At 44.8% G+C, this 18,287-nt stretch overlaps 1 protein-coding gene across 1 annotated transcript in view; it reads right to left on the bottom strand.

The window, feature by feature from the left end:
• Positions 1-18,287, bottom strand: part of CDH16 (cadherin 16) — a 66,709-nt gene that overhangs the window by 2,246 nt on the left and 46,176 nt on the right. The window contains exons 13-16 of the mRNA XM_075576391.1: positions 16,152-16,285; positions 7,402-7,641; positions 6,972-7,088; positions 254-370 (exon numbers count right to left, since the gene is read on the bottom strand). Coding sequence (XP_075432506.1) covers positions 254-370; positions 6,972-7,088; positions 7,402-7,641; positions 16,152-16,285 — 608 coding nt within the window. The remainder of the gene's footprint in view (positions 1-253; positions 371-6,971; positions 7,089-7,401; positions 7,642-16,151; positions 16,286-18,287) is intronic.

The raw sequence follows: 18,287 nt of genomic DNA, 5'->3' as shown, positions 1-18,287 counted from the left end.
CCTGATGTAAACCATCACAATAACATATCCAAGAACAGGGCCTAATGGTCTAACGGATCAATTCACTAATAACAATCATTAACTCATTGCCAATGATTGTCAACTCTCATGGTGGTGGGTGTTTGCAACTTGTTAACAGTTGCACCACACAACTGATTTTATATATAAAAAGAATGTGTGTACATGTATATGTATGTGGGTATATATATATATATATTATATATATCGTATATTGTTCAGATAAAGTACATACCTATGGCTCCCAGTGTACCCACGGTGATGCCCACGGCAGACGCAACTGTAGGCATCCCTTCCATCTTCTCCACTTCTATCTTACAGTGCCCCATGGTATTGCAGCGGCACACAGTCACTGAGATAACAGAGCAACAGGACATTATAACCGTATTAGGCCCATTGACCGTTCTTCTCTGAAGCAGGAAGCAGGTAGCAGAACACATTTTGTATGCACCCAACCAGCAGAAACAGGTAACATCTGGCCTTTCAAGGCCAACGGTGACCTTACCCAATCAGAGGATGGTGAAATAAAAATACAAGAAGTGGGTACATGCCATGTTCACCCATCATATATAGGCCTCTCTCTGCCAAAGGGGACACTACCTTTCAGAAATGTAAATAGTACATATCCATTCTGCATCAAGACTAGAAGGATGGCGTCACACTGGGGCATCAAAGTGGTTTAATACCGCTCGCTCTTTCCCATAAAAATAATCACATACTATTTATACAGTTTGTTTACAATTAGTTTAGTGATATAAAATGTTTTATTCAGTCATTATAAATGACATCAGATGTTATATAGCTAATAAACCAAAAGTTAAGAAAGATTGGCTTCCTGCCAAAATGTATTGCGGTTTGAAAAGAGACCGGTCCGTCCCGTACATTTCTGTAGCAGAACCTGACGGTGGAAAAAGAGACTTAAAATAGAGAAATGGGACCGCTGGCATGTTACTGCTGCGAAATAAACTTTCCATTGAAAACAGATGGGAAAAGAAGTTACGGATGAAAACTCTGCATTTGCCCATTAAATAATTAGTGTGTCATTTAACTAAACACGCCTCAGAAAATTCCCTAACCAGTGTCCGACGGATGAAGAGGGTTCGGGTGACAAGAAGCAGAGTGGCAAACTACTCTGCATGTTGGACAACATGTGAACCAGGAGCGGCCAACTCCAGTCCTCAAGAGCTACCAACAGGTCAGGTTTGCAGTATAAGAGTGAGTGTAGTGCTCAACAATCAGACACAATTCCGTCTGTAGAAAGTATGAGACATAAATGTCCAGATGAAAATGGTGCGTTCATGTGGTCTGTTTTTTTATTGTTTTTCTAGCATGCAATAAATGTGATCGTTAATCTTAGTTTGGAGTTGCCTGGCTGTTTTTCTTCCTCTGGATACCAGAAGCAGGATTTCCCTGGCTGTGCTCTATCTACATCTACTGCAACTCAGGTTTGCAGTATGTCTCCCTGCTTCCGCACTGGCTCAGTCAAAGACTGAGCCACTGATTGAGCCTCCTGTGCTGAAGCAGCGACTGATTGAGCCCACCTGTGCTGAAGCAAGGACTGATTAAGTCACCTGTGCTGAAGCAGGGATATCCTGAAAACCTGACCTGTTGGTAGCTCTTGAGGACTGCAGTTGGCTACTCCTGATGTGAACGCTTCCGTCAGTGGAAGTGGGGAAGGCAAACGAGAGACATCATTTCTTCTTAACGTAGATTGGGTTGAGGGCATTTTTATCAGGGAGAAAGCAGGAAAATGAGAGTGGACTGGTATCAGAAAATCATACCATTGAATTGGAAACCCCTCTGGGAGTAAAGGGGTTAAACAAGAGGGATGCAAGGATAGGGAATAACCACTCAGCCCTTTGGCTAAGATCAAGCGTCAGAGCATTTGCATGGAGCACTATATGGATGCACTAAGCACTGTGGGCTATGCATGAGTGATGACTTCAGAGCGTAGAAAGCACTATACTGAGCAGAGAAAAAAGGAGCACCATCGTGCACAAGCACAGCACTAAAGCGCCATCGTGCAAGAGTACCATGCATAGAGCACCATCATGCACAAACACAGAGCATGTAGCACAGAGCACTATGATGCACCAACACAGAACATATAGCACAGAGCACTATGATGCACAAGCACATGGCATATAGCACAGAGCACTATGATGCACAAACACAGCATATAGCACAAAGCACTAAAGCACCATCGTGCAAGAGTACCAAGCAGAGAGCACTATCATGCATGTAGCACAGAGCACTATGATGCACAAACACAGAACACATAGCACAGAGCACTATGATGCACAAGCACATGGCATATAGCACAGAGCACTATGATGCACAAAAACAGAGCATATAGCACTGAGCACTAAAGCACCATCGTGCAAGAGTACCAAGCAGAGAGCACTATCATGCATGTAGCACAGAGCACTATGATGCACAAACACAGAGCACTATGATGCACAAGCACAGGGCATATAGCACAGAGCACTATGATGCACAAGCACAGAGCATATAGCACAGAGCACTATGATGCACAAACACATGCCATATAGCACAGAGCACTAAAGCACCATCGTGCAAGAGTACCAAGCAGAGAGCACTATCACGCACAAACTCAGGGCATGTAGCACAGAGCACTATGATGCACAAACACAGAACACTATGATGCACAAGCACAGGGCATATAGCACAGAGCATATAGCACAGAGCACTATGATGCACAAACACATGGCATATAGCACAGAGCACTATGATGCACAAACACATGGCATATAGCACAGAGCACTAAAGCACCATCGTGCAAGAGTACCAAGCAGAGAGCACTATCATGCACAAACTCAGGGCATGTAGCACAGAGCACTATGATGCACAAACACGGCATATAGCACAGAGCACTATGATGCACAAGCACATGGCATGTAGCAAAGAGCACTAAAGCACCATCGTCCAAGAGCACCAAGCACAGAGCCCTAGAGACCACTACGGTGCACAAGTACAAAGCATGAAGCATAATGCACTACGGAGCATCAGAAGACAAAGCACAAAGCCCAGCGCACGCAGAATGAGCACAGGCCTCTGCTAAGGAGCACAGCCGCCTGGCACAGAGAGCGGCACTTCTGCATGTGCCCCAGGGAAAAGGCCAAAGAAACAAACAACCGACAGAAACCAACAAGTCGTCCTCAGACTGGTATCTTCTCTTTTACTCCTTCCAAAAGTCCAGCCTGGCCGGGGGACTACAGTATATTATTCTCTGAGACAGGAGCCAATCTGATTATATGAAGGCAGCTAACATGAAACCGACTTGTATTTAGCCTGAAAGCTCTGCGCAGTCTGACAAGGTCTCCTCCGACAGCTGCAGATTGCAAAAGGGAAAATCAGCAGGTAAATGCGGATCAGCCAGCAGGGCCGCAGATCAGAAAGCTTTCACTGCTCGTCAATCAGGAGAATACCAGGTAGTAATAGGCAGGCCTTTAGTTTGCGAAAGGTTAAGACATAATTAGACAGGCGCGGGGCTGCCAGGGGATTATTGCCGATGCCAAAAAAGAAAACGAATGTAACTTTATTGTTGTGAAATTGTAATACTTTACAGGAATTATAATGCATTCGGGCAGTGCAATGCAAAATGTCAATTAATTACAGGGAATCAACTGTGCTCTCTGTAATAATGAAACTGAAGTGTTGATGTTAATTTACAGTACTGACTCATGTTATTGTGCTATGTCTTTACAATGGGGGGGGGGGGGGGGGGGAATTATCTTGTTTAACTCCTTCAATGCTGCCCGCAAAGTCAAACCATCTATCAAGATATAACCTTTATGAAGTTTCTCCTCAAACACAAAAGAAGTCCAATGGAGTAACCTTATTTTCCTGTCCAGAGAAGCCGTATTTAATGTAATGTCATTTATGAACACTGAAAGGAAGAAGGGTGTTGGGATTCATTACTATTCACATGGGCTCCTGCTTCGTCTGAAACAGCACAAACCTGCCCTTTCCTCCCTGCACTGCTCCAAAAATCAGGTGAAGAAGAGAGGTGAGTGGTGATGCCTCTGGTAGCAGAAGGATAAGCCCACTCTTACATTCCCCTGTGCATTATGTGCCTGCATCTTGGCATGTATGTAATCCCAATGTTTGCTGGGGGGGCTAACTTCTATGTACCCAGCGCTAATATGGAACGGCCCAGATGCCATGCTATTGGTGCCATAACGACCTGTGTGCAAGACGAGAAGTTTGGGTCATCTAGGTGCGGGTGATGTGATGTCCTTAGAGTTACTCCATGTAGGGACATTTTTGCATAAATATTTCAATCTCAGATTAGGGGATCAAAACAGAGCACATTTACAAGACATTTCTCAAGCAGCCTCAACATGTATCAAATACTCCCACAGGCACAACACTGGTATGAAAACCAGATGAATCAGAGTAACATCTCCCCACTGCTTTCATTTGGGATCATTGGTACTTCTGCTTTAACACACCGCTGTTTTCCGATGCGCTACAATAGTAACAACTAAAATTAGGCAGTGCGTGTCTGTATATGTCTTTTATAGTTATCCCAAGATGTAAGAGTGTGTGTGTGTGTGTGTGTGTGTGTGTGTGTGTGTGTGTGTGTGTGTGTGTGTGTGTGTGTGTGTGTGTGTGTGTGTGTGTGTGTGTGTGTGTGTGTGTGTGTGTGTGTGTGTGTGTGTGTGTGTGTGTGTGTGTGTGTGTGTCTGGCACACTATTCATTTCTCTGCTAAAAAAATAAACAGGCACAGTTCATCCAGACAATGTCCTCTAGCACTCAGAAGACACTTCAAGTAGAATGAATGCAGCACTGCTTGGTAAAATAAATCATTAATGTTTCTTGCCAAACTAAATGTTTTTCTTGGGTTGGGAAAACATGTCTTCCTGTTGTGGACATGTGTATCATCTTATATCACATGGGCACGGTTTTAAAGGCACAGTCCCCTGCAGCTTGCCATTATCATTGGCAGCTTTAGGGGCCTATTCTAGCACTTCCGAGGCCGTCATTACCAAACCGCGCGGTTTGCCAGTTTCAGAAGTAGCTGAATAAAATCAGATTTTTATTCTCTGTTGCAAATCGCGTCTTCTAAACCGCATCTATAAGAAAAGTGACAAATGACATGAGGTGGTGCTATCTCCACCCCCGGTCTGACTGATGGGTTCTGCTCTCTCTGTCATACCCATATTTCAGTCCCTGGATGTAACTCATAATTCCGATCTCGCCCCTTTTCTGTGGTGTTTAAAAAAAAAATGTGATTTTTTTTTAGAAGCGGTTTGCATAACAGAGCTACAAGAATCGCAGCTGTGGGCAAAAAAAAGAACAGGGCCGTGGACTATTTGATACATATTAACAGGCGGAATATTTACTTGCGCCCATCTAATAAGCAAATCTGCAGCAGGGAAGCAGTTATAGGAGAAACCAGCACATGGACGCGAGGCAGAGCGTTCCCTGCGCGTTTCACATGAAGCTCGCCAAGGTTTTTGTGCTGTTTGTTGCTATGCACAACTTGTAAGTGCAACACATCTCTTTTAACCAGCAGTGCTTGTTAGCCGTGCACATTCAAGTCCCTGCGGTTCAGCCGGATCGTCCTATACCTACAACATATGCTGCAAAGGGGACAGCACCATTAATTCAACTGATACTGTAGGATTTACAATGTCATGATGTCTTGTTCAAACCAAACCTGTGCATAGATCACTGGTTGTCACTTCTAGAGGAGTGATCCAGGAAGGGACATGTGCGTCTGACACGGAGAGGAAAGTCCCGCACTGGCTAACTGCAGGGAATATTTTTAGAACAACAACTTGGAATTCTGTCTTGGGAAGTCTTTTAAACGTATTGCTGCCGAACAATGCACAGACAGGCGTGTGAAACTTTAATGAAAATAAATAAAAAACGGTGTATATGAGTGATTGCTTTAGTTTGCATTTCTATTCAGACATAAAAAAAAAGTTATGATGGGTAAAAAAATAAAAAAAAAAATATAGCAGAAACCATCCACAATATATTGTGTGCAGCAAATAAACATAGTGAGCACAGTCACACGTCCCAGACAGGTCTGCAACCCTGCCTCTCCCCATTATCAATGCTTCCCCTGCAGCCAGGGATTCTGGGTAATACGGCTTATAGTGGGTCCATGTAAAATGGATATGAAGCAAAACACGGTATTTCTATTCACCGATTTAACACATTTGTGTTTAATTAGCAGACATTCCTCTCTGTGTCAAACTGCAGATTTGGGGTCAGCCTCACTGAATATTACTTTAGCATCACAAATAATGTCAGCGGAAGAGATTCATTCCAGAGATTACACTGTCAGTAACGTACGATGTTATAGGAGGTTTGGGCCGGGGAGTCCACCAAACCTGAACCGGACTATTTTCAGCTCTTGGGACCCCCGATTTCTGGGATAGCGACCGGTATTACGTCCTGATTTTTAAAGGGGCTTTAAATGGCCGTCCGATACGAAGCACCAACTGATGTTGTGGCTTCCAACTGGCCTGAGATTTGGCAGCCATTTTGTTTCCCCTGGAGGGAGATTTAAACCCTGTAATTTCACAGATAAGTATATCAGGAGTCCAGGTCTCCCCGTGACCTAAAAGTACCGCAGTGGCACTACGGGGGAAACCATCAGTTAAAAAAATGGAGGGTAAAATAAAAAACAAGGAGCGTTGTTGCTTTAATATACTTAAACATACTACCACGTGATGATAATGCAATATCTCAGCCCGCCTGCTGTAGACACAGAAATGTGTCCCTATAGCGATATATAATGGTTAAAGTCATTACACTGAGTATCTAATAACTATCCTATTGACTAATGCTTGACCTGAGGAAGAGAGGAGAACTCTGGGAAGCTTGTCTCATAATATCAATTGTTAGTCCAAATAAAATAAGCCCAGTATTCTCAGCACCCATGGGTAACCCGGAGATTGCGTCCTGCTGTTACCTGGCAGGTGCACGTGCTGGCTCTGAGGGGGCGTCCCGCTGTCTGTGATGATGATGAGAACGTGATGGACCTTCGGCTCCAGGTAGCTGGTCCCCATTGAAAGAGAAGCATGGCTCCCTACAAATTGGCAGAAGAACCCGCATTTAGTTATGGATCTGTAGAACCCGTGGCACATTATTTTCACTAAGCACTGCACAATATCATTAAGGGATCTAATGTCATTACCCTTACCATACCCTACCTAGTGCTCCAGTACATACCTGAGTCCCACTCTGACACGTACACATTGATCTGAGAGTGCACGTGACTGGGGTTCTCTATCCCCCCCACCTGTCTTCTCGTACATACTGTATATATAATTGTATATTATTGTATGGTCATACCCTGATAGAAAGTAGCTGTTCAGTGTTAGACTTGTTACCATACATACCGTTAAGAGCAGTTACTCTCCATCGTGTTTCAAGCGTAGGGTCATCGGGAAGACTGAAGGTAAATGGGACGCTGTTTTCCACTGAATCATAGTCAAACCCCCGGATGATGATTCTCTGGGTGTTCCTCTTTGGGGTGCAGAAATATTCCTTTGAGTAGTCTCCAACTAGAAATGGGAAGTTATCGTTCACATCCAGTATGTGGATCACAACATCTGCAGTGGCCGATAGAGGTGGGTCACCTGAAACAAAGTGACATCGGGGCGTTTCTACTCGGAAAGCAAACCAGCCATTATTTAAACACTGCGTTGGAAATCATAACACTGGGGCGGCCAACTTCAGTCCTTAATGGCCACCAACAGGCCAGGTATCCTGGAGATATCCCTGCTTCAGCCAAAGTGGCTGAATCAGTGGCTCAGGCGAAGACTGGCAAGGAGAACAGTCGAAGACTGAGCCACTGATTGAGCCACCTGTGCTGAAGCAGAGATATCCTTAAAACCTGACCTTTTGGGGGTCTTGAGCACTGGAGTTGAGCGCCCCGTGCTCTAGTGAGTTATTATTATAATTAATATTTTAAATCATCTGTACTGATCACCTTCTCAATATAGGAAATTTTCTGCCATGTTGTGATTTCTGCAGTGAGTCTGACCACACGTTGCACATTTCAAGTCAGCAAGCAGGATGGGGGAGCACATATTTTGTATGCACAAATGTATAACAACAGAATAACAGACCCAGGCGCTCATACACACAAAGGCAATAATATACTGCACGTGAAACACAGGCACACGCATATCTGATGCCCACAGATTTGCCTATTCACACGTAGAAAGATGCACAGGTCGTTGCACTGGCACAGGCAGTTGACACTGGGAGCCTGCGCCTTCTTTGCTGCACCCCCAGTAGAAACGCATTTTTCGGGCCGGGCAGATGTTTCTGGGCTCAGAGTGCATACTTTGCTGCTGTTTGGCGAGTAGGCAGGAAATCAGAGAGATTAATTGTACAATGATCTACATTTAAACTCCACTGCAATTATCTCAATTATCCCCATTATAAAAGAACAGATCGGGGACATGATGAGTAACCGTGTGAATACATTTCTTTTTCTTTTAACTCTTTCTCTACCTTGGGGGAAGAGGCACCACCAATGAAGGCGCAGGAAAGGAGAACATGTCCTCCCTCCCCCTCTCCAACTTTTAGGGAACCTCCAATGTCAACCCCCCCCCACCCCTCCCCCAACTTACCCAACATGTGTGTGATTGTAAGAAAGATGGTGATCTGAAGGGATTGGCGTTATTTGATAGACAAGGCAGCAGCACTGCCACAGACACTAGAAGGATTGACATGACTATGTATTAGTGTAAGTGCATGCCATTACCCAGAATCCTTTGCAGCAGTGGAATAACGGAGTGCTGTGCGATTATGGGGTAAAGCAGGTTTGGGGGCTTGTCTGAGACACGTGAATGTGCTGATAAGTGTTCTTTATCATTAGTAATTATCAGTTAAACTTGTCAAACTGGACCCCACCCTCTTTTTTGAGACCCCCTTTCACTCCAATGGACCCGCCAAGCAAACAGACAGTTGTAGAGTTGTGCAAATGTCGTCCAAATTAATCTGTGACATTTTGTTCGAGGATTTCCCCTAAAGTTGGCGCTTTTTGCAAAATGTTTCATTGCCCGGATTCTGCAAATTATGCGAAATTTCGGACACATTTTCCAAACGTCCACGAAAATGGGCGTACGTAAGGGGCCGCGTAACCTCGCGCGTTAACTTTTAATGCTCGCCAATTGTTTGTGTGCAAAACTTGCCATTTTTGCTATTTCTTTACAGAAATCTCCTCCCCCCCCCCAAAAAAAAGTGCACATCTCTAGTGAGTGGGTAAAATAATTTGCATTTGATCTTAGGCTACGGCGCCAGTCATGGCGTGAACGTGCGTCGGACCGGCTGCCCGCGATCTGCGGTCGCGATGAGACGTGCGTTCAGAGAAGAGCAGTGGGAGAAAATACAACGTTTGTGGCGCGGCCATGACATCACGTGGCTGGTTCGCCCTCATTGGATGAACTGCCGCCGTGACGGGGCCAGCACTCCACCGCCGCGCCAAAAGACAAAAATCTTGTCTTTTCGCAAAGGTGGTCGCACATCGCGCTTTGTGCGTGCATGCGCACACGCCAACTGGGGCCTGCGCCATAGAGGGCGGGGGGGGGGGCAACTTCCGTCCTCAAGGGTCACCAACAGGTCAGGTTTCCAAGATATCCCTGCTTGTGTATCACTGTGTAGCAGTAGCACACTGGATATGCGCCTTTGTATTCACATTACATAACACTGGTCCACGGGCGGCCAACTCCCGTCCTCAAGGGCCACCAACAGGGCAGCTTTTCAGGATATCCCTGCTTCAGCACAGGTGTTGCTCAGTCTTTGACTGAGCCACTGATTGAGCCACCTGTGCTGAAGCAGGGACATGCTGAAAACCTGGCCCGTTGGTGGCCTTTGAGGACTGATGTTGCCCACCTCTGATCTAAAGCATTTGCATTGCTTTTCTTGCTATACTTGTGCCAACCCATGCCATTTGTTATACCAACAGTGGTATAACAGAGGGGCAGCTGCACACAGACTGGCCGGGACTGCCACACAGAGGGGCAACTGCACACAGACTGGCCGGGACTGCCACACAGAGGGGCAGCTGCACACAGACTGGCCGGGACTGCCACACAGAGGGGCAGCTGCACACAGACTGGCCGGGACTGCCACACAGAGGGGCAACTGCACACAAACTGGCCGGGACTGCCACACAGAGGGGCAACTGCACACAGACTGGCCGGGACTGCCACACAGAGGGGCAGCTGCACACAGACTGGCCGGGACTGCCACACAGAGGGGCAGCTGCACACAGACTGGCAGGGACTGCCACACAGAGGGGCAGCTGCACACAGACTGGCCGGGACTGCCACACAGAGGGGCAGCTGCACACAGACTGGTCGGGACTGCCACATTGCTGGCCTGGGGTTCCTTGGCGGGTATGGATTTCTGCAATAACAGCCCTTATTTCATTGACATTTGCAGCACAGAATCAGCTGATCTGCTGTGTTACCCCCCCTGGCCTTTGCTAAATGACACTAGTTGCCTAAAATACACAGCACGAAGTGAGAATAAAGAAAATAAAGAACAGTATAACACAGCTGTACCTCTAAATGAAAAAGCCGATTTAACAAAGCCTTGGGAATGAAGGCGTTTAAGTATATGCATGAAAACTAAACCTATTGTCTTTTCCCCCATTACTTAATAATGACTGAAAAAGTGTGAATAATGCTCTTTAACTCCCTGGGATGCCTATACCTCTGTATAAAGGGATTAGAAGTTAACGCTTTGGCTGCTGAATGTGTAAGAAATATATATATATATATATATATATATATATATATATATATATATATATATAGCTTTGCACTGCATTGCAGGAGCCAAATGTACCCAGGGTAAGGTGTAAATCACAAAGTACTGTAAAAAAGAAAATACATGCTGTTCAATAATCTCTATTAAATATTCAGGGTACATTGGCGTTATTCGTTCAATTCTATGTCACGTTGCCTGTGCTGCAATCTTCATTTTCGTTTGATTCAAACAAAAACAATACAGCAATCATACACAATTACGGCTTACAATCTGAAAGTACCCTGCATTGCTCGGGAATTCTAAGAAACCACAAAAATACTGAGATTTATAAATGGATAATTCAATTTTTTTCGTTTCCAAATGAAAAAATGTTTATGTATTTTTATTCTAATGCGGTTGGGTAAAAAAACATATATTTTTGTTTTTTCCATCTGGCGCAAAAACATACATATTTTTTCCAGTGACCGCTCTGGAGCATCCAACATGAAGTTGACCAATGTGCAAAACATGGATTTTCTACATCCAGCCCAGCTACTTACAGTCCTGCCGGATTTGGTTAAAATCAGCACAGTTTTGAAAGGTTCAGTCCGCCATCTTGATTAAAAATGGCGTCCAATTGCATCCAAACATAGACAAAAACCAGCTCCTTAATCTCAGGAACCGTCCTGCAAAATGTGGTTACGGGTTCTCAACTCCAGTCCTCAAGACCCCTACCAGGTTAGGTCAGTGGCTCCCTGCTTCAGCACAGGAGGCTGAATCAGTGGCTCAGTCAAGGACACCTGTGCTGAAGCTGGGATATCATTAAAACCTGACCTGTTGGGGGGGGGGGGGTGTCTTGAGGACTGGAGGGGAGAACCCCTGGTCCTGAGAGGTCTTCAAATGCATAGCAAACAGACAAACCACTTTCCAAAATATATAGTAGTTCTGATGTTATTTGTGGCTGTGTTGAAATTTTTGGGGGGTTGGAAAAAGCTGCCCCATAAAACATAATGGAGAAAATGACAAATACGGTTTTTCAATCCTTGATGACATGCGTATTTTCTGCTGGATGACTCAGATGGCGTTAACGTAAAGTTGTGTAATACGGTAGGCATAAGTTTATAGGGGTCCATGTTAAAATGGATCAGTAAGGCCGCGATTATAGTAGCCCCCGCCCGCGTGAACCACCCGCCTCAATCCGATAAGGCCGCCTATAGTGCGCACGATGAGGCGCGACCGCGTTTTGGACAGGCAAATCAATTTGATAATCCAAGCGATATGAGGGAAACCGCTCACCTGACATCACGGCCACGCCTCCCCATCGCCTGAACATTCACGCGCGCGGGGAGTATAATCTCAGCCTAATGAGTGACACATTGTGCGTGCTCATTTGCATGTCATTACCCAGAATCCCTGGCTGGAGTGGAAGCGCTGTTTGCCAAGAGATAATGGGGAAAGGCAGGGATGTTGCCACTTTTCTACTGACCATAACGTATTTTTGTGCCTGGTTATAGCATTAGTGCCTGGCTTCCTACCGGTCACTGCACCACGGTGACTAACGACATGCAAATGACACAAGAATGCTGAAAGATGGCTTAATAACAGTAGCACTGTGCCTGGTTTAAAGAAACGATCGTCACTGTGAGGCACAGCGGCTCAGCCTCGCTCCTCCATACAACACCTGCGGGGAAGACATCTAATGGACCATTCATTCATGTCTTCTGGTGCTGGAAAGGATTTCATGAAGTAGCACTGCTTAGAAATTATGACCCTATGTGGGTTATGCATGAAACTGTGATAGTGCCAGGCGGGACACTGTCGCATGGAATTTCCCATTGAACTCAATTGGAGTTTCCACGGGATAGCGCCACGATTGGCACTATTGCAATTTAATGGATCCCACCCAGGAACACCAAGATTTATGTAAATTCGGGGATTCTACACGGGCTCAACAATTAAAGAGAACGTTTGCATCGAGCAGCAAAGTTTTCTTTGCTCATTAAAATAACACTTGGTTCTGTTTTATGATCCGGCAGGAGTGGGTCCTAATCCAGGTGCAGCCTGCTTACGTTGTTTGGGTAGAAAAGGGGAAATGTCCTCGGGCGCGTCACTCTGCTCCCAGCTCCACGACGGAGGAAGCATTGGCGAAACGCGTCTGACGTTTTTTGGTCCTTCCAAGCCACCGTAGCGAGGAGTTTTCTTTCCCTGTATCCTGGCCCAGCATCTAGCCGTCTGCGCATGCGCACACGCAACGGAGTAACGAAGCTGAAAACTACATCTGTGGAGGAGATAGGCGGCCGGAGGAGAACATAGCCTGTGCACGGGCCTTAAGTATCCATACTGCAGCCAGAATTATCCCCATATACAGATACAAAGACCTTCTGCCAGCAGGGATCAGCCGAGAAGCAACACTGCAACCCAGAGAGGGATATACTGTGGAGCCCGGCGACATCTCCTTTCTATGCTTGAAAATATCGGTCGCTTGTAAGTTTTAAATCTCATGCACCCATTGTCTAATTAAATTGTATTACACTATTTTGTTTTTCCCTTTTATTTTTTGTCAAGGAAGATACCAGAGGGCACTTCCTCATCTACAACCTATGTCATTACATGCTGAGGCGAGAATACCAGCTCATGATATTAGAAATTCCATGTGAGTGTGTCTCTACCCTAAAAGTGTGTTCAATATCATTCTTCCCCTGTTTTCCCCTACCACCCCTCCCTTCCCACTCTAAAAATAAGAAGTGTGTATAACTTGGAGTTGTTTTTTATTGTGGCCCTCCCCTTTCTCTTCTATTTTTCACGTAACATACGTCGTGGAGCTGGGAGCAGAGTGACGCGCCCGAGGACATTTCCCCTTTTCTACCCATACTCATACAGAGGTTGGTGAATAACCTCTGAAAGACTCAGGCAGCGGAATCATTCTGTGGAAAGGACTGAAGCCATACCTTGAATAGTAGGCAAAAAACTTTTTTGGCGCGAATTTTCTCTCTTTTTTTGCTTATGTTGTTTGAATTCTTTATCACCATGGGAGTCAATTTGAAAAATAAAATTACACCTTCAATGTATTTAGTTAAAGGTCCGCTAATATTTTGAAGTCTATTGTATTTAGATTAAAAATATCAAGTCAAGTGGCAAAGTTTGAATCTTTCGTGGGGACCAGACACATTCAGGGTAGGGTGGATAAAAAAAGGAGTTAAAAATCGCACTAAAAATTCAACAAGAATTAGGAAAGCCTTAAAATAATGAGTCCAAAGGGATGAAATAGTTGTCTTTGAGTTGGTTCACTGATTCTACACTTCCATGTCCCTGGCTTGGCTGTACGATCTGTGTAATGCAGCAGGTTAAAGCTCTCTAGGGAGTCCATGTAAAAATAGCTTGGAAGCTAAAAGTGACCAACTCGATGTGCTCATTCAGGGGTAGCATGACTCACTGTCTCTGGGCTCGCGGCTGAAGAGACAGTGCCAGCCGTGACATCGCTGCAGGGGGTTTCAGGCATCCGAATTTGCCCCCGTTGGGGCAAACAGGGTAACACAGGTTTGTCCTGGTGCCAGAGACAGGAAGGGCAGCTACATCTGTATCAACATCACTACCCAGAATCCTTCACTGCAGCTATAGCACTGTATGACGTGACAATGTGATTAATGAAGCAGGTTTGGGGAGCCCATGGAGGAACTGGGGATACCCTCATGGCTTCTCCATCATCGGTATCTTCACTGGGCAAAATAAAACTGCTCCTCTCTTTCTTGGCAGTTCCGGACTGACCGAGCCCAGTCCTGTTATTCTGGTGCCATCTGGATAGTCTAATTTTACATCCCCTCCGCCACTACAAGAAAAATATCAATTTGCTGTCAGGCTCAAGCGAGGAAATTGGAGTGAATGAAAACTAATTTTCTTTTCAGTGTGTCTTCGGATGACATCAACAGAGGTGTGAATCATCTTCCAGGACACGCTCAGCAGGAACAAACGAGTAATGATCCAATTTAATAGGTATCAGGTTGGTCATCATTAACCCCTGCACTGCTTGCAGTGCATCCAGCACATGAGGGTTTTAAGGTACAGTACCAAGGCATTGTCATGGGCAGGTCACGTTTTAAGGATATCCCTGCTTCAGCACAGATGGCTCAGTAAGAATCACTGAGCCACCTGTGCTGAAGCAGGGATATCCCTAATACCTGGACTGTTGGTGGTGACCCTTGAAGACTGGAGTTGGCCACCCCTGCCCTTGGGCTCCCAATTTATAGAAGATCTTGGGGTTGTTTTGCAAGGAATAACCAAGGCTGCTCGATTCAGGACACACAAATTACAGCCAACTCCGGGAAAGCATTATTACACCCGACCTTCCTATACAATGCTCGTTAGAATGATATGTTTCTGGACACTGTTGTACATCAAGTTGCCAATGTCAGGAGCTATTTTTAGTCGTCCTGTATGTTATACGGAAAGGTAATGGGCACATTGTCCTCACAGGATACACAATACAAGGATACAATGCTGACGTAATACGCAATAAAACCTAAATGTTGCATTAATGAAGGATCTATTCTTGGCTGTTTATGTAATCATGTTATTTTACTGCATATTATATGAATGACCATCACATTTACCCATTAGTACAGTGTGGCCGGGTGATATGGTCCCCTCAGGCCATGAGGAGGGGGAATATTTGACCAGGAGGGTGAGGGGTGTGACGGGGAGGCTGAGGCAAGGAGGGCGGGAATTACAAACCGTCAAATGAGGACAACCCCTACCTGGTCCTGTTCTCAGTGCCAACCCGCTATCTCTGGAGGAGATACAGTAGGCGCCTCTCTGTCTGGGCAGACAATAGCTCCGCTTATCGGACCAACGTCTCCCAGATAGGAGAACTGCCCACCCCCAACCTCCATTGTTCCCAACCTCCTCATGGAACCAGTAGAACCTGGATCCCTGGGCGTGCAGGCTGGGTAAGTATTACCAGCCTAGAACGTTCAGGGACCACCGAATACACTGCTATACATCACTCCAACATAACACACATAACCATCACTTTATACATGACCCATTTGGCCAGATAAGCCACGATAGGGTGAATATATAGGGCTACCCTGGATATTCATCCCAATGATATAATAAAAGGTAAAGCCCAGCCGTTATCCTAAAAGCCACATTGCCCCTATTATCACAGCCCATAATTAATATGGTGAGAAGTGGAGCAACATACAATTAACAGCACAATGAGTTCCATTCCCATCAATAGATGTTACTGCATTGCTAACTGTGCGTTGCTCTTCACTAGAGACACCGAAGAAGGAATTCTATATGAGGATTTACTGTTGAAGAGTATGCAGAGTGTTGTATAAAACAAATAACGACACCATCCCCATATCACATCAGCGGGCCCTACCTTTCTCCTGCACCATGACCTGGACGGTATATGGGTCCGCCGACACCTCTCTGTCCAATGAATGAAGAAGTTGAATCTTCCCAGAATGCTCTTGGATGGAAAGCCATTTCTTGGAATCATTTCGGATACTGTACCTGTGAAAATGCTTTAGTTGTATTTCAAATAGGAAAGAAGCATTTTTAAACGTGCTCTAAAATCCTAATTTTTTTAATGAAAGCCCTCTTTGTTTTTTTATTTTATTGTATTGTATGTCTTTATTTGTATAGTGCCATAAATGTACATAGCGCTTCACAGCAGTAATACACACGGTAATCATATCAATAACAAATAATATAAATAACAGGTCATGGGAATAAGTGCTTCAGACATAGACGTAACATTTAGGAAGAGGAGTCCCTGCTCTGAGGAGCTTACAATCTAATTGGTAGGTAGGGAGAACGTACAGAGACAGTAGGAGGGCCTTTTGGTAAGTGCTTCTGCAGGGGGCCAAGCTTTATGAATCATGTGTCAAGTAATATCTACGGTGCTAATCATATATTTCTTTAAGCAGGTGTGTCTTAAGGTGGGTCTTAAAGGTGGATAGAGAGGGTGCTAGTCGGGTACTGAGGGGAAGGGCATTCTTATGCCAGTAATTTAAATCCTAGAGGTAGCCATCAATGTTCCCGAGCTCCAATGGCTAAATTCTACATACTCTGGGGTGATCATCCAGGCCATTTGTTATCGACTATTTCCATTTTACTTCAAATGGGATTTTCAGCCGAAAACCGTCCTGAATGGCCGATTTGGAGTACCAAGGATTTTCCCCCAAGCATCCTGTGTAGACTGAGCAGGCATTTTTAATGTTTTAAAAAATAATAATTTTATCTTGGAAAGTTTGTACAGCCTGCATTACATTTTAATGTGATTAATTAATGCAGGTTAGTAAATGCAAAACTGCAATTACCAAGACCGTTCTTCTCTGCGGGAATCTATACCCCATGATGCATCTGTGGGAGCCCATGTATAATTTAATTACCTGTATGTTTGTAATAAGATGAAAGGAGCGCCGCCATTTCTACTTAAAGCAGCAGTGCCACTCCACAAGTATATGGCACGACCTTCAGACTTGTGAAATTCCAACATCGACGCTAGTATTGACCTGGCTTACCAAGAATAAAGCATTTAGCGCCCTATTCAGTGTGCAGCGAAGCCCTTTTCCCTGTGCTGGAGAAGATGAGACTAAAATCTCCTTCCACGGTGGTAAGACTGTTTCACAACCAATGGAATAGGGGCCTACAAGCGAAGGCTGTGACCTGAAATTGATGAATGGCCCTGGCCTTTCTCAGCAGCCCATCAATCCCCAGAGACAAGCCGTTTCTTGATAGTTGAACGGAAAAGCGTTGGGAAATTGATGTTACCCCATCCTGAGGTTACACTTCTCTGCTCTGGGCATGCCAGTGATAGCCGGCGGTGAATACCATCAAATGACTGTGACAGCTACATGTCGTTAGCTAGCACAGTCATTAACAAATGCCAAGGTCAGGCCGGTATATTTTACCATCATAAAGGCCTAAATAATATGTTATATGAACTTGTGTTTGTGAAGTTACGACACGTAGTTAATGTCACATTTTAGAACAAGGTGTTCTTGCTTATTCTGGCGTGTTTTGTTCCAGTGCTAGTATAATTTTATCCAATCTACAGCATTATCAAGGAAATAAAGTCCTTCTTAATCAGTAAAATGACATTGCAATTAATATCACTTGTGTGCATTCTGCTGGCTTAATCAGACATTAATATATGTAACTAATCTTTGCAGAAATAACAAAATCAAACTGCATATGCAGTTATAGCAACCCTAATAGTCCAGAACACACATTAACTAAGATTGAAATTATCCCCAGGCTTTATCTGGGACGGGACAAGATAATGTATCGATTTTTCCATTTTGCAGACACAAAATCACCATGTGTTGCCTCTTGATATGATTATTGATCAGTGTTGCTTTTTATATGACTGTGTTTTTGGCAGAAGCCCAGTTCTTTGAGTGGAAAATATATCCGTGCTGAATTTGCAGCTGACCTTTGCATTGCTACAGACTTAATATTAATGGCTCTGCCAGGGGAGCGGCAGAGGAGTTTCTCTCAATGATAACGC

The sequence above is a fragment of the Ascaphus truei genome, chromosome 19 (genome assembly GCF_040206685.1).
Source record: "Ascaphus truei isolate aAscTru1 chromosome 19, aAscTru1.hap1, whole genome shotgun sequence".
In the NCBI taxonomy this organism is placed as follows: domain Eukaryota; kingdom Metazoa; phylum Chordata; class Amphibia; order Anura; family Ascaphidae; genus Ascaphus; species Ascaphus truei.
The sequence above is the reverse complement of the archived record's forward strand: the minus strand, read 5'-3'. Positions and strand labels throughout refer to the sequence as shown.